At 37.4% G+C, this 16142-nt stretch overlaps 1 protein-coding gene across 6 annotated transcripts; it reads right to left on the bottom strand.

The window, feature by feature from the left end:
* Positions 1–24: 24 nt before the first annotated feature.
* LOC127422950 (RING finger protein unkempt homolog) lies at positions 25–15847 on the bottom strand. Of its 6 annotated transcripts, XM_051666854.1 has the most exons (18): positions 15587–15847; positions 14817–15026; positions 14553–14729; positions 13224–13354; positions 12488–12623; positions 9783–9900; positions 9150–9234; positions 8790–9013; positions 7618–7662; positions 7345–7410; positions 7074–7248; positions 4863–4961; positions 4296–4481; positions 3971–4155; positions 3428–3688; positions 2423–2459; positions 2055–2077; positions 634–727 (listed from the first exon to the last, which is right to left on the bottom strand). In XM_051666854.1, exons 1-16 carry the CDS (start codon positions 15736–15738, stop codon positions 2430–2432), a joined length of 2280 nt encoding a protein of 759 aa, XP_051522814.1. In that variant the 5' UTR covers positions 15739–15847; the 3' UTR covers positions 634–727; positions 2055–2077; positions 2423–2429. The 6 variants fall into 6 exon arrangements, with proteins under 6 accessions (XP_051522812.1, XP_051522813.1, XP_051522817.1 ...); XM_051666855.1 differs by lacking the exon at positions 2055–2077 and having other exon boundaries at positions 607–727; XM_051666856.1 differs by lacking the exon at positions 2423–2459 and having other exon boundaries at positions 611–727.
* Between the last annotated feature and the right edge of the window lie 295 nt (positions 15848–16142).

Genomic DNA, 16142 nt, shown 5'->3' with positions numbered 1-16142 from the left:
TTGCTGTGTAGCAGTCACTGTATTTCTGTAGAACACCCCTGGAATTTATACTTAAAAAGTCCTACAAAAGTAATGGTCAATTTCCTCTATGGCTACCTATTACGCTAATGTGTATTGATTACAAAATTTCCTCGGCCTGACAAGTCACTTCTGCTGCACCTTAGATATAACAACTGCATTTCATCTGTGAACATTTCGGAATGTTCATGGATGGTTCTGGAAGGACATTCCACATTCCGATTTAAAATGTCTTAAAGAAAAAAAAAGTGTTGAAGCCAAAATACGGCAGAGAAGGTTCCATTCTTCTAGTTTTGGGTCAAATTAAGACCGGGGTCAAGTCTGTTATACCAGTATACGTGGCTTTCAGAGAAAAGAACAAACAAAACAAAAACAAACAAAACAAAAAACAAAAAACCAGCAAAACAGCCGTGTGGGAAATTTTTAGCCCTAGTTTTGTTCAAATTGATTAGATCATTGTAATACCGAAGTGAGAGCGAAAATACTGTGAAGGATGAGGGTTCATGTATAGTGTCTGAATTATATTAGATTAGAATTAAGTCTCAGTTTATAACTCTGGGATATTCAGGCTCTGCTGGTGTTCAGTGCACAGCGGGCATTCTGTTGAGGCTGCACATCGCTCACAGAGCAGGCCGTGTTGGCATGGCAACGTCAGTGAGCCCAACTTGTCACAAGATATACAATATAATCTCTGCTTCCTGAACACAGCCTAAAAGATGAAAAAGATTGTGAAGATATTACATAGAAACCAACATGTCTTCTTATTACTGAGCCTAATATTATATCACATTATTGGGTGAATCTCACAAAACAATGTTTAGGTCCAGAGGTGGGTAGATTACCCAAAAACTTTACTCAAGTAAAAGTACAATTACTTAAAAAAAAATGTATTACTTAAGCAGAAGTAAAAGTAGTAATGTCAAAATCTACTCAAGTAAGAGTAAGAAAGTATCCAATTAAAAGAATACTCAAGTAGCAAGTAACTAGTTACTTCCACATAAAACATAATGAATGATTATGCCCCAATATTTCATTACAAATTACATATTTTACATGTATTACAGAATAATAATTATACTAATAATAATTATTATTATTATCACTTTAAGAATGCTTGTCAGATTTGGGCGAATCTGTAAATTAGAAGAGAAATTTGGAAACCAGTTTCTAGTAATTATTACAGGAAAAATGTGAACAATGTCCCACAGGCCCAATTATATGTATAAAACAAAACAAGATCATGCTTTATTAAAGCCTATTGTCACTATTTCAAAGTCCTGTATGGATACTTAGATCAGTGTAGTTACAGTATTTTCATTGTTGAAAGAATTTAGATCATTAGTTCTGTTCACTAAGGGTAAACTGCATATTATCTCAGTATTTGAAGCGTGTGGGACTTATTTAAGTTCAGAGCTTGTTTTTTGTTGGCCATGAGAAAAACATGCTGCATCTGTCAAATACAGAAATGCTGTGCAGGCGCTGATATACTGTTAGATCAAGCTCGCGATCTGCAAAGCATAAGACATACTTATAAACTGAGGTCATAAGAGCCCATAGTTACAGAATCACCCTGAAAATGACAATGACACAGACAAGCCCACATTATCATAATCTAAAACTTACTGCGCTGCAATTTTAATCTTGAAATATCCACTAGTCTTGGTGTAAAATAAAGGCACTGCATGACGAAACTACTCTTTCGTTGAGCGAAGCAAGTTTATTTAGCATGCTTGCTGCTACTGCAGTGGTGGACTCAACTCCAGTGACAGAGCGCAGCTGTAAAGTTCTGCTTTCGTAAAAGTCCCTTTCAAAAATCTCTCAATAAATTACGCATTTATTTACACTTATTAAATTAAAACCAGTAATGTAATGACAGGAATGTCGCCCATTGTAACGAAGAAAAAGTAAATTTTTTCATTAGAAATTTACTTAAGAGTGAAAAGTACCCACCTTTAAATATACTCATAAAAGTACATTTTCCCCAAAAAGTTACTCAAGTAAATGTAACGGAGTAAATGTAGTGTGTTACTACCCACCTCTGTTTAGATCATATTTTCACCTGAAAATAATGCAAGGAAAAGTCTCTTTAAAACTATCTGTAGATTTATCTTGACAATGAAGCACATCTCTGCCCCATAATCATAAAAAATTATACATTATATAAAATGTAAACTACATTTGTAAAGTAAAATTATAACTATTCATCATGATATTTTCATTGTACTGAATTTAATTGAGGCTGTTTTTAATTTTTTTAAATAATCTGACAGATATTTACTGGGATTTACTTAATTAATAAATAAAAAAAAATAAAAAACATTCTCAGTGATAAAAATCATGTCACCTGGAAAATATTATGTATTTTGTATTAAAGGAATAGTTCACCCAAAAATCATTTACTCACCCTCATGCTATCCCAGATGTGTATGATTTTCTTTCTCCTGCTGAACATAAATGAAGATTTTTAGAAAAAAAAATGTCTCCATACAATGCAAGTGCATGATGGCCAGAACACTGAGATCCAAAAAGCATGTAAAGGCAGCATAAAATAATCCATAAGACTCCAGCAGTTAAATCCATACCTTAAGAAGCGATATGATAGGTGTGGGTGAGAAACAGATTAATATTTAAGTGCTTTTTTATTATAAATTTCCACTTTCACAATCTTCTTCTTTTGTTTTCGGCAATTCACATTCTTCATGCATATCGCCACCTACTGGGCAGGGAGGATCATTTAAAATAAAAAAGGATCTGTTTCTCACCCACATCTATCATATCACTTCAGAAGATATGGATAAAACCACTGGAGTCTTATGGATTACTTGTATGCTGCCTTCACAAGCTTTTTGGACATTAAACGTTCTGGCCACTATTCATTTGCATTGTATGGAACGACAGAGCTGAGACATTGTTTTCTAAAAACCTTTGTTTGTGTTCTGCAGAAGAAAAGAAAATCATACACATCTGGGATGGCATGAGGGTGAGTAAATGATGAAAGAATTTTCCTTTTTGGCAGAACTATCCCTTTAATTACAATTAGCCTAAATTTAACTGGACTTAACAAATGTACTTAAATTATAAATAATATTTCATTATTTATTTTCACATTCCAGTAATGAGGATGAGATTTTTTTCACATTATAGGCTACTACCAATTTTCTGAGGGGGTTTAAATGTCAAGAAAAATAATGTCACAAAGTAAGAAATCTTTAATTTTTTTAATTTTATTCTTTTATTTTAATTTTTAGGCGAACCAACTCTTTAATGGCCTTTAATTTTCTTCAGGTCTTATTATAATTTTTTTGGGAGGGGGGGGATATGACCTGAACAATTCTGGACAGTTTTTATAAGATTCATCAGCTTTTCATCAGAGTGTATAATGCGTATAGGTAGCAGGCATGTACATCACCTGTTCTACAGTGCGTAAGCAGGTGCAGATCTGGGCTTGCAGGCTGCAGATGGAGCTGAGTGGTAATCTGTGCAGTAACTGCAGCTGGTGAAGCTGTAGATGTGGGTTTTCTGAATGCCGTAGCCTCTCTAGCACCTCCTCCAAGAGAGCAGCTTGCTGCTGCGCCTCCTCTTCAGCCTGCCGTGCTCGTTCGGCCTCCATACTCAGCTGCCCCGCCAGAATACGTTCCTCTTCCGCATCTGTTTTTAAGACTGCCCATGACTTAACCAGCAAAAAAAATAAATAAAGTAAAAATAGGGCTGTTACTAGGATGCAATCTTTTGTGGGGTACTTGTTCATTTGTTTTAACACTGATAGTTTCACCACAAGTCCAATTTAATTCTAAGGGTCAGAGAAAGGGTGAAAAAAACAAACTGTTTTTGGTGCAAAAAACATTGACTAACATTATAAGGACTACAGGGTGAAAAATAAAATTCTAAAACTAAAATAAATGCACAGTCCCCCATTTCTTCCACATAAACACAACCACAGCTTGCATCTAACCTGAGCCATCTGTCTCCAGCTGTGGTCCCAGTGTTTCAGCACCCTGTGTGCCTCCTCCACTTCCTGTTTGAGACGGGACGCTTCAGCATACATGCTCCCCATGGAGAGCAGAGCAGGGGGGGTACCTGGGGAACTCTGACCTGTAGGAAAATTTTCCCAAATACTGCTGCTCATTCCATTTAAACCTTAAAAAAAAAAAAGAAAGAAAAAGAAATCAGAAACTGATTAATAGTTAAATACAATAAACATACAAATCAGTATCTGTTACAGTATTTAGTAAGACAGCTGCCATTAAAGTAAAAAATAAAAAATAAATAAAGCAAACCTAAAGAACCATGGGAGGACCCCAAAAAGCTGCTTTCTGATTGGCTGGGTTGTGACAGCTGTGCAGAGAGGAATGGAGAGTGGTGAGCTCTGATTGGTGGAGAAGGTGAGGGTGATCTGAAAGGGGAGGGACTACTTAAGGAGCCAGGAATGTTGACAGGTGCTGAACTCTGTAACTGACTGCCTCCTATTAAAAAAGTACAATAATAAAAATAAAAAAAAAAGTCACAAGCAGCATCCAAATTCACGTAATGTCAGATTGATAAATACATTCCTGGACATACTTCATACGGGAATGTGCCTGTGGGCATTGTTCCGTGACCTGAAGTAGGAAAGTATGCATATTCGGATGCAGAGTTACATAATATTGCCAATGAATTACCAATTACAGATGCATCCTATAAAAAGAGCACACAACTGAAGCAAAATCAAAGCTATTCTATTATAATTATTATATTATATTACCAACAGAACTATAGCACAGCTTGAATGCTGCATTGTCCAGTTCGCATTCAAGAACAGAACTATCCGTTACACTATAATTTATCTGACAAGACTTGTTACCAACCCAACATGAGCCCCATGCTCAGCAGGCTGGAACTCTCCAGACTTTTCTCAATAGCTGAGGCTCCAAAGTCATTCAGGTCCAGATCATCCAGTGCAGACTCTAATAAAGAGGAGAAACAGATGCTGTTTTAATTATACAGCACAGAATGTCAAAATCAATCTAGCCAATAGTAAAGCTCAAAGTAAACCTTGAAGCTCAATATAGTCCTATTGATATATTATATGAATATACACTCACTTTAATAGGAACACTATAGTCCTATTAAAGTGCCTGAATTGGTCTTCTGCTGTTGTAGCCCATCCGCCTCAAGGTTCAATGAGTTGTGCATTCTGAGATGCTATTCTGCTCACTACAATTGTACAGAATGGTTATCTGAGTTACCGTAGCCTTTCTGTGAGCTCAACCAGTCTGGCCATTCTCTGTTGACCTCTCTCATCAAAAAGATGTTTCTGTCCGCAGAACTGCCGCTCACTGGATGATTTTTATTTTTGGCACCAATCTGAGGAAACTCTAGAGACTGTTGTGCAAGACAATCCCAGAAGATCAGCAGTTAGAGAAATACTCAAACCAGCCCGTCTGGCACCAACAATCATTCCACGGTCGAAAATACTGAGATCACATTTTTTCCCCATTCTGATGGTTAATGTGAACATTAATTGAGGCTCCTGACCTGTATCTGCATGATTTTACGCATTGCACTGCTGCCACACGATTGGCTGATTAGATAATCGCATGAATAACTAGGTGTACAAGTGTACCTAATAAAGTGCTCAGTGAGTGTACAGTATATCTGTATATTTATATCTACACACATATCAAATAATTCCTACACAACACCATAAAGGGATATATATTCCCTGAACATAATCAGCAAGGATCCTTAAAAGCATGAATTATTGTCAGTAAGTCTTATTCTGTCTACTAGGGGTTGCATGACTACTGATTTTTAAAAGTCGACTAGTCGAGTCCATTAGTGGAGTCGTATTCAATGACATCTTACGTCACAGTCAGATGTCCAAACACACAAAGTTGTGCTGGTCATGTTGAAAACACTAACTAGTGCCAACACGTGCCTTTTTAAATGATTTAGCTCATGCCAAGCAGACATCTTTGTTGCAGGGCATTTTCAAAAATGTTTGCAGTCGAGTACTCTAACCCACAAAAAATGAGTAATCAATTACTCGTAAATTAAAATGTACGTTTAAAATAAAAAGTATGACACATACGAGAAATTTGTATTTTGTTTTATTCACAAACGTTACCTTGAACGGTTATAAAATAAGGTAACTTTGACAAACTATGCTGAAATGAACAATATGCATTAATAAAAAAGTTAAAAAGTTAAAAATATATGCACTAACCTGGAGCTTAAAAACATAGAAAACAATGCTGATGGCATTAGGCTAATGCACTTATATAAACTCTGATTCTACATAAAGGCCATTGCATTTGTATCATTTCACATGTTATTATCCAGAAAAACAAGTGGTGAAAATGGGCTTTTTATCAAATGCACTCTGCCGTGTTGAGAGATTTAATGCACATACACACATAGCCTACTGGTCTGATAAGCTTCTGAGTTTCTTGTACCGCTTCGAAGTTTCATTCCATCATAAAAGCTGATCCTCGTCCGTTGGTTTGCATGACTTCAAAAAGAAATATTTATCAATAGAGTAGAATTAAATAAGAATCAAAATATTACAAGTGTTGCTAGTGCTCCACTATGCTTTGCTTTCAAAAGCACAGACACAATCAAATCTTCCTGCATCCAACACCTCGACAACACACATCTACAGCGCCCCAAAGTGGACTCAATTGTAACTGCGAGATTTGGAGAGAGATTTAGAGGGAAAGTACAGTATTCAGCGATGCTCACGGCAGGCAAATGCAAAAAGAAACATCAATCTGCGATATTCGAGTAGTGTTTTTAATAGTCGACTAGCTGATGCACATCCCTAGTAGATACAGAGTTACTCTACTAGAATTTAGTCTCCAACATCCCCCGACCCATGATAAGGCCCAGATGAAATCTTTTTAGAATTTTCTGGGTTGAGTTTGGGGGGGAGAAACTGTGGAATTCTGGAAAATGGATTTAAAGTCGGTAAAATATTTCAAATACTTAATAAACAAAAATGCAAGGGTGGTCACTTTCTGCATAACAAACGTTCCAATTCTGGAGAAACATTCCGTGTGGGTCTGCCCATCACTCACCCACTACAGACTCCACCGTGTCACTTGTGGGGTAGAAGGGAAGAGCGTTGGCGTTCATGCCAGAAGAGGGACCAGGTGGTGCAGGGCTGGGTGGGGTGGCTGCACGGCTGGAGGGTACACTGGAGGACATACTAAGAGGACTGCCGACAGGTAGAAACACTAATAAATCCTGAAACTACATGATAAAGAAAGAATTACAGAAATCAGGTGCATGTGCAAGGCAAATTTTCAACTTGAACAGTATCTGAATGTTAATCAATGGGTGCAGTACCTGTTTGCTGTGCATGGAAAAGATTTCTCTGCTGCGCTGATCCATTACAAAACTTTTCTGTTTGGCCTATATGAAAGATAGCTGTGTTCAAATTCAAACATATGGCAAACTCTAAGTACAGATTACAAATCGCACAGGCTTATCCTTAATACATTTCTAGGTTCAAGTTAAAATCAATTAACAGCATTTGTGGTATTATGTTGAGTATCAGAAAAAATTATTTCGACTCATCCCTTGTTTATTTAAAAAAACAAAAAATAAAAAGGCACTTACAATGAAAGTGAATGGGTCCAGTCCATAAACATTCCTATAGTATAGCTACAAGATGTAAACATTATATGTGTTAACTTGATTTTAGTATGATAAAAATCGTTTTCTAACTTTACCTGTGTAAAGTTACATCCGACCTTAACACTTCATTGGCATGACAATGTAATGCTGATAAACCCTTAGGTCCCAGTAAGCGATTCTGTCACACAAAAACCTATAAGTTAACTATACTTTTTAATTTATTTATTTTTATTTTTTACAAATCATCTCATATATTCCTTTTGTATGTCAGTATCCAATCCTTGGAATTATTAGATTTAAGCAATTTAAGGAATAGTTCACCGAAAAATGAAAATGAATATCTCAGCTCTGTAGGTCAAGGTTACTTTAAGGTTACTGTATGCTACTTTAATGCTGCCTTTATATGCTTTTTGGAGCTTCAAAGTTTTGGTCACCATTCACTTCTATTGTACAGATCTACAGAGCTGAAATATTCTTCAAAAGAATGAAAGTCATACACATCTGAGATGGCATGAGGGTGAGTAATCGATGAGATAATTTACATTTCCGGGTGAACTCTTTCTCTTTAAGAGTAATTAGGCCGCTTAGCAGACAGACTGGCTGTCTTGCGGCCAGGTTTTACTTTAAAAAGTGTGATTTCTAGAGGAAAAAAGATTTTCCATGACTGTGGTAACCCAGTGCTTATTGCAAGAACACAGATAACTTCCAACTGATGCCTTCAAATTAGAGTTCAAAATAGGGCTGGGTATTGCTTGGCACCTCACGATAAGATACGTATTGCAATACACGTCACCATTCGATATACTGCGATACATCACAATATCATAATTTAATTCGATGAAGAATCAATTCCAATTACAATTCCATTTCATTTGGGTATATTTCAGTTATATATATATATATATATATATATATATGTTTAATGAAGAGCATGTAGCGTTTTTGTATCTTGGTGAGCTCACTAAATTGATTTGGAAGTAACAGTGTGACAATTTTGTTATGTGTTAACATGATATGAATACACAAATAGCTGAAAATAAATTTCGATTCATGGATCTAAAATATTGATACAATATCGAGAGAAAAAGTATCGCTATATATCAATATTTGATTGTATTGACACAGCCCTAGTTCAAAAGTTGACATTGATGTACCTGGTCTTCCCTCTCAAAACCGGGGGCTTTCCCATAACCACCCTCTCCTCCTGGGCCGGCTTCAATGCTGGAGAAATCCTTAAACAGAATGCGTCCCAGCAGCCCTTCCTCTGTGGTGGCACTGGGGCCACTGTGGGTGGAGTCTTCTAATGGGGCGGGGCAGAAAGTTGCAAGAAGAGGTGAACTGCATTGTGAAGCCAGCTGCTCCTCACTGACACTGAATTCTGTCAAAACAAACAGAAAAGACACACTCGTGATAAATAAGAAAATAGAACATTTTACTTCATTATCAACAATAAAGATTTAAATAAACTGTGTTACCCTTCTTTACTTGTTAACTTTCCAAAATAAAGCACTTACTTTCTAAATGTGCAAAAGCACAGAACGGCCCTCTGGGACAGTTGCCACTCTGCTGCATGTCATTGCATTTGGTGGATTTGCAGATCTGTAGATGAAGAAAAGGCCATTCATTCACTAGATGACTACGTTTTCTGAAGAAAATGTAAAGCCTACATTAAACAACAGAAGAAGCCGAACTTAGTTCTCCTGAACAAACTAAAGCACCCTAAGCCTGTGTTTATACTATGCGCAATGTCATTTTAAAATTAGTTAGTTGAGGACATTAAATCAATATAGAATGTCACATCCAAACCACACCCACAATTAGTTTTAACCAATCGACTAGCTGAGACTTCCAAGGTCAAGATTCTGGCCCATTTTATAGTCCTCTGAGCAAAAAAAAAAAAAGTCATGTCTGTAGCATGGATACACGAGTTATGCGCCCAAACTTGATACTTAAGGTCTGGGTTTGTTCAAAGCCTTAGCAAGCACCACTAACCATCAATCTACAAAAAAAAAAGGGGCAAATCAAACCGCAATCCTATTAACTATTACAAACACATCATAATCAAATAGCCACGGTTTAACTGCATTAGATCCATAAGGGTACAAGAACATGGAGAGTACCGCTCCTTTAAATAGTGTGTGCAATACCTCTGGATGAAACTGCTGTTCTGTCCGCGTGTGGCAGTACTGGCAGCTTTCTCCGCTTTCGCATTTACTGGGGTCTCCCCACTCGTCACTGTGTTTGACTGAGGGACACGGCAGGGCTCTTCAAGTACAAACATGCAACACAAAACCAATCAGCAAAATGATGATGGATCTTCACCACCTTTCTTTAGAGCAGGAAATTGTGAATTAAAGGTGTACTCAGTTAAAATATTTTCCTCATTAAAATATGTTTAGCTCCTAAAGGCATGAACTGTAATTTTGCAATATATGTAGGGACTCATGAGCACTCAAATTAAAATGAAGACTCCAGTCATATCAGTAACCTTATCAAAGCTGTTTTATTCTACATGGAGAGGGTCCGCACATGTTAGAATCACATGACCAGCTGAATACTACTTGCTTAATCTCAGTAACCGTCCTGTCATGGCTGACTGTGAATGCTACATTTCTACAATGGCATCTGAAATGGAAAACTATTGATTTTAAATGATGCTGCATCCAAGCCACTAGGTGTCAGTGTAAGTCCAAGATGACACAAAGACACCTTTAAAGTGCACCTTTAAAGGGACAGTTTACCATTTATTCGCCCTCATGGTGTTCCAAACACTTATGATTTTTTGATACAAGAAGGCCTGTCACAATTATTCAATAACCATCTGATTGTGGTTGAGATAACAGCAATATGGGCATTCTTATTCCAATCACATTTTAATATCCAAATAAGGGAATTTTAAGCAAATATACTGTATATATGCCATGAACGGCGCATTTGTGTGTCATTCAGCTGAACTCCGAGTCCGAGCGTCACTGAGCCGCACCGTGGACGTCAACCAGCTCCTGTCAGGAGGAACGCGTGAAGCGCTTCTTAAGCACTGGATGCGTGCGCTACCAGCAGAGGCTCGTATCAAACTCCCGCGAAAATATAAATGAATAAGTATAAACTGTGATAGTGAACGCAAAGCGCTCCGGTTTTAACTTTATCCTGTAACGGAAAATGTTCCTGGTTCATACACACAGAGGAGGAGATGCACGCTTACTCTATTTCTGTGGTGATGAAATGATGAAACGAAATCTCAAAGGTTTTGCTTCATGACAAATAAGGGCTCATGGGTTTAATCGGAGCATTAAAATAACATGTGAAAGTGAAGAAATTAGGACAAAAATATTTTACTATTGCATAATAAAATACAGTATTATATAAATATAATAAAATATATAAAAAATATTTTTGATTTTTTCATACAATATATAATGTAAAATGAGTTCAAAAAACAACAGTGTAAATGTTAAATTGACCAAAACTAAAGTTGACCATAAAGAGAGATATATTTTGATATTTAAAACATTATTTGTCATGTCATTCATAAGTTTTTAAAGCCTTAAAAGGAAATCACATATCCCTATTTTATTATCTGATTTATATATTTCAAGTTAAATATGTAAAAATGTTTGGATTCTCCCAATTTGGAATGCCCAATTCCCAATGTGCTTTTAAGTCCTCGTGGTCGCGTAGTGACTTGCCTTGGCGAAGGAGGAATCCCAGCTGCCTCCGCGTCTGAGACGTCAACCTGCGCATCTTATCACGTGGCTTGTTGAGTGCGTTGCCACGGAGACAGCGCATGTGGAGGCTTCACGCCATCCACCGCGGCAACCACGCTCAACTCACCACATTATAGCGATCACGAGGAGGTTACCCCATGTGACTCTACCCTCCCTAGCAACCGGGCCAATTTGGTTGCTTAGGAGATCTGGCTGGAGTCACTCAGCACGCCCTGGGATTCGAACTAGCGAGCTAGCGAACTCCAGGGGTGGTAGCCAGCGTATTTTACCACTGAGCTACCCAGGCCCCTAAAAATGACTTCTTAAGGTGTTTGAAGCACACATGCAGAAAAAAAGCACACCTTAAGAAATATGAAAGTTTATATGACAATTAATCGTGAAAGCCCTTAAAGAGACAATTAATCGTTATAGCCCTAAAACAGACAATTAATCATCATAATCGCAATTATTTGTTTGACAATTAACCATCAGCCAAATTTCATAATCGTGACAGCCCTAGATACAGTATAAGCGTCAGTCACCATTCACTTTCATTATATGGAAAAAAAGATGCAATAAGGTGAATGGTGACTGAGGCTGTAAAACCCTAACATTCTGCATTTTGTGTTTCACGGAAAAAAGAAACTAACATGTTTTTAAAACACCATGAGGGTGAGTAAATGATGAGAAGAAAAAATAATCTTTTTTTTGGATGGACTATACCTTTAAGTACATGAAATTTAGATTACATTTTTACAAGTAGCAGATTGATCTATAATTACTTTTTTAACCTATAGTTCATCCAAAAAATGTATAATTTAATTCTGACATTATTTACTCACCCTCACGTCATTCCAAACCCGTATGCTTTCAGTTTTTACATCAATAAAAGGAAAATTTTTGCTTCTAAAATACCAATAACACCATTAAAAAAACATTAAATTCTTCTAAAGTCATTTGATAGCTTTTTGTGAAAAACAGATTGAAATTTAGGTTGTAATTCACTGAAAATCTTCCCTTTCACTGGTATTTCTTCGACAGTGCCATATTACATGCATATTACAACATACATATTCTAAGAAATAACAGCCTACGGGTTAGGTATGTTCCATACACAATCTATGAAACTGAGAATTTGCTGTGCAAACCTGTATTTGTGTTTGTGAGGGCTCCGTCTGCGGTCTTTGCTGTTGTGATAGTAGGGACATGCATAGCCCTGTCGGCACAGCCGTGGCGGCTTTTTACAAAGCTCTGTCTTGTAGTGGGAGAGCACGAAACTGTTGTCTACAGAAAGAGATTAAGAAGTGAGCAGAGGACATCATGGTGTATTAAACATATGTGGCATGATGTTTAAGCTGTGCGCCTGCATTCAGTGTGGAGCAGGGTTAAAGTTTTTAATTTTAATTTAATTTAGTTTTTATTTCTTCATTATTTTCAACTTCTCCTTTCAATTTAGATTAGTTTTCACTCTTTGACTGTTAGTTTTTTTTTTTTTTTTCAGTGTTTTTCTGTTTCAGTATTTTTAGTTTTTAATTTAGTTTTAGTGCTTTTGGGCTGCCAAAGTTAAAGCCAAACTGATATCATTTAAATATGGTTAACAACAATCAAATTTAAAAAGTTACATTTTGTTATTACCATCTTGTAGCATATTTAAGAAAGTGGGTTGTAAATGTTGTTATTGCACAGTACATTGTGCGTATCAAAACTAAAATTAAATTGAGGTCATTTTTATTTCACTTTAGTTCATTTTCCAGTCATGAAAGTGCATTTTACTCTCAGCTTCTTTCCAATTATGCACATTTTAACTTTTTATGTCGGTTAATACAAAACAAAGATCATTTCGTTTTCTGTAACAACATAAACACTGGTGTGGAGAGATTTCACCTTGCCAGCGTGGATCTTCACTCAGGATCTTTTCTATAAGTGCAGTGCTGGCCACAACACCTGACTGTCCTTCTCCAGATGGCCCCTCAACCAATCCTGTGGCAGCTTGAGCATCTAATTCCTGCATCTCTCTGAGCAACAGGACATTAAAGATACAAAAGTCAAACCAAGGAAAAATCATTCAATGCAAACATACCCAGCAAGAGCACACAACAAAATCAATGATTATTATAAGTCTGCATTGAAAGGATTTGAATGAATATGCTTTTCATTAAATATTTAACCCTGTAATGAAAATTGTCATTATTTACTCATTCTTTGTTCTGAGGTGATGTTCCCTTCCATATGCATACAATGAAAGTATATAGTGAGCAGAACAAATTTAAGTAGCATAGCAATCAGAATTTAAGTTGTTATTCACTGAAAATCTCTCTCTCGCTTTCAAATCTCATTTTCGCTTGCACATATTCAAACTTGTTTCATTAAAGGTGCTGTAAGCGATTTTAGCCATTCTGGAACTTCCACAAACTGAGCAGTTGGATTAGCCACACCCCCCTCTTTCCAAAGCCCACACCCCAAAGATATCAAATGAGCATTACTGAGACTGACACTGAGCTGCAGCAAAATAGCGCCCTCAACTGGCAACTGTTGTGAACAACATGGCATAGAAATGGCATTAAGCCTCAATAATTTACTGCAACTATAATTCCATTACAAAGCGCAAAATGACTGACAGGCAGAAAGCATCACACATTTTTGTTTGCTGTTTACAGAGTCTAGAGCTGTCACTGAAACCAGTGAGATATCTCACAACACCTATTTCATTAATATATTTCAGGGAGTAGGAAAAAAAATGTGTATACCTTTCCATGAAAAACAATTGCTTACAGCACATTTAAGACACATCACATCATGTTCAACATCAATAATGTTGAATGCAATTGATTTTCCTATGTTTCATAACCAATCGCGAGCATGAATGAGGTTTGAGAGCTAAAGTGCTGGTGAAGATTTTCAGTGTATAAGTAATTGACTTAATATTCAGTCTGTTCCTCACACAAAACTACTGTATGGCTTCAGAAAACTTGGAAAGTGGTGTGTGTCATAGGGACTACTTTTATACTGGCTTGACAGCCCCTGTTCACAATATATGATTTCATTGTATGGCAAAAAGCAGTGGGAACATTTTTCAAAATATCTCCTGTTCTGTTCCATGGAAGAAAAAAGTTCGGAACAACAAGGTTGATTAAATCAGGACAAAAATGTCATTATCGGGTTGTTTTCTTAAGAGAAGCCATTAAACCCACACACTTCCTAGTTGCAACCCACCTGATGTCATAGACAGGGCTTCGGAGGTCATGGGAGCTGTGAGCAAAGGCACAGTGAGGACCGTTCTTACTACAGTGGCCCTTCCCATCAGTCTCATGTATACAGGAACCAGTCTTATAGTAGCGCAGGTGATACCGCCTCTCTGTGTCTCCAGCTGTTCGGTGCAGAAATGGACACCTTTCAACACGCAAATTGAAGAGACACATCAACATAAATTCAGACTTTGTGGCCAAAGTCAGAAAATAAGTTTCTGCTGATTCTTACTCCTCTCCATCGGGACACGTCCCTGTGCCCTCATCGTATTTAACACAGTACACATCAGGGCTGTAATTAAAGGTTCCATCTCGCCAGCGGATTGGCCTCCGCCGTCTCTGGTTTAGAAAGTGCCAGTGGAAGCAGGTGAAGGGACGGTGCTGGGTGCACTTGTGCTGCACAAACAAGGGACACTGCTCTGTCCTAAACTCCTTCAGGTATCTAAACAACAAAATGTGAAAGAGAGAAACAATGAAGAGATGATAAAGAAAGCTAAAGAGGGAGAGATTAAAAGGAAAATGACTACAAACCAAAATCATGCATAAAAATGAGCCTGAGCACAACTATATAAATCTTACAGGCTGGAAACATCTGATCTACAAAGAAATGCAATTGTAGAATACACTATCTGAATATCTGCCATTGGTTTGGCCTGCATGGCACTATCAACAGATGCATTACAGAGCAAACAAATGCATTTAACTTAGACCAGGACTGCACTATGCATACTAGAACAGACCATAAAGACATTGCATAGCATGCATTCTTTATTTTATAAATCAGTTACTCTCTTGCCAAGATGTTGAAGTGCATCTTTTAAAACAACTTCTCAATGAAGTGCGTGCATAATATCACACTACTAGGCCTCCATAAAGCACAGCTCTGTTTGCAGATCATATAACCCCAAAAACCTCATTGGAGGCTTGTAAAGGGGCTATTGCGTGAAGGATGTGTGATTGGCATGAGCGATCAGGTGGGTGTAAAGGTGTTTCGTTACGTACGTGTAGTGCTGGGGCTTCTCGGGCTGTACGTGCAACACGTTAGAGGGGGACGTCGTGCCGCCTGCGGAGGGAGAGGAGCACGAGGAGGACGATGAAGGTCTAAGATTAGCGGCGACACCCGAAGAACCGGGCTGAGATGGTGCTTTCGACATGACTGATCAATTTAATGGCCATCAAACAATTTAATATTGAGAGTGCTGCGAAGTCCGCATTCATTTTGCATATGCGCATGCGCCAGATCTGGCGAGGAGGAAATTCCGGACCATTGTGATGACGTCGCAGGGGAGTGAAGTAAGAGATGCAGCGCGAAGGTAATTCCCCACATTAAGAGCGAGAATTGTTTCAAATTAAAAGTCGCATATAAAAACTAGTAACAAAAATGTGGTATTAATAGCCTATGTTACTTCATCTTTTGTTATGGAGTATTTCTTCATGATAACATTTAGGATGTGTGTTCTTGCCCTACTATTTGATATTTTTAGACTTTATACAGTGGGACCAAATGTCTGAGGCTACTAGCGAAAATACTTTTATTTTGTATTTTTTCTAATTTAAT

This window comes from Myxocyprinus asiaticus, chromosome 32 (assembly GCF_019703515.2).
Source record: "Myxocyprinus asiaticus isolate MX2 ecotype Aquarium Trade chromosome 32, UBuf_Myxa_2, whole genome shotgun sequence".
Lineage (NCBI taxonomy): Eukaryota > Metazoa > Chordata > Actinopteri > Cypriniformes > Catostomidae > Myxocyprinus > Myxocyprinus asiaticus.
Note: the sequence above shows the minus strand (reverse complement) of the source record. Positions and strands in the feature narration are given on the sequence as shown.

Excerpts from the sequence above, each read along its gene's own strand:
- LOC127422950 (XM_051666852.1), bottom strand. The coding sequence starts at position 15,738 with ATGTCGAAAGCACCATCTCAGCCCGGTTCTTCGGGTGTCGCCGCTAAT. Across the intron at positions 15,027-15,586 it reads GAGAAGCCCCAGCACTACAC|ATACCTGAAGGAGTTTAGGA; the intron begins GTACGTAACGAA and ends TTTGTTGTTTAG. Across the intron at positions 4,156-4,295 it reads GTCCTCCCATGGTTCTTTAG|GTTTAAATGGAATGAGCAGC; the intron begins GTTTGCTTTATT and ends TTTTTTTTTAAG.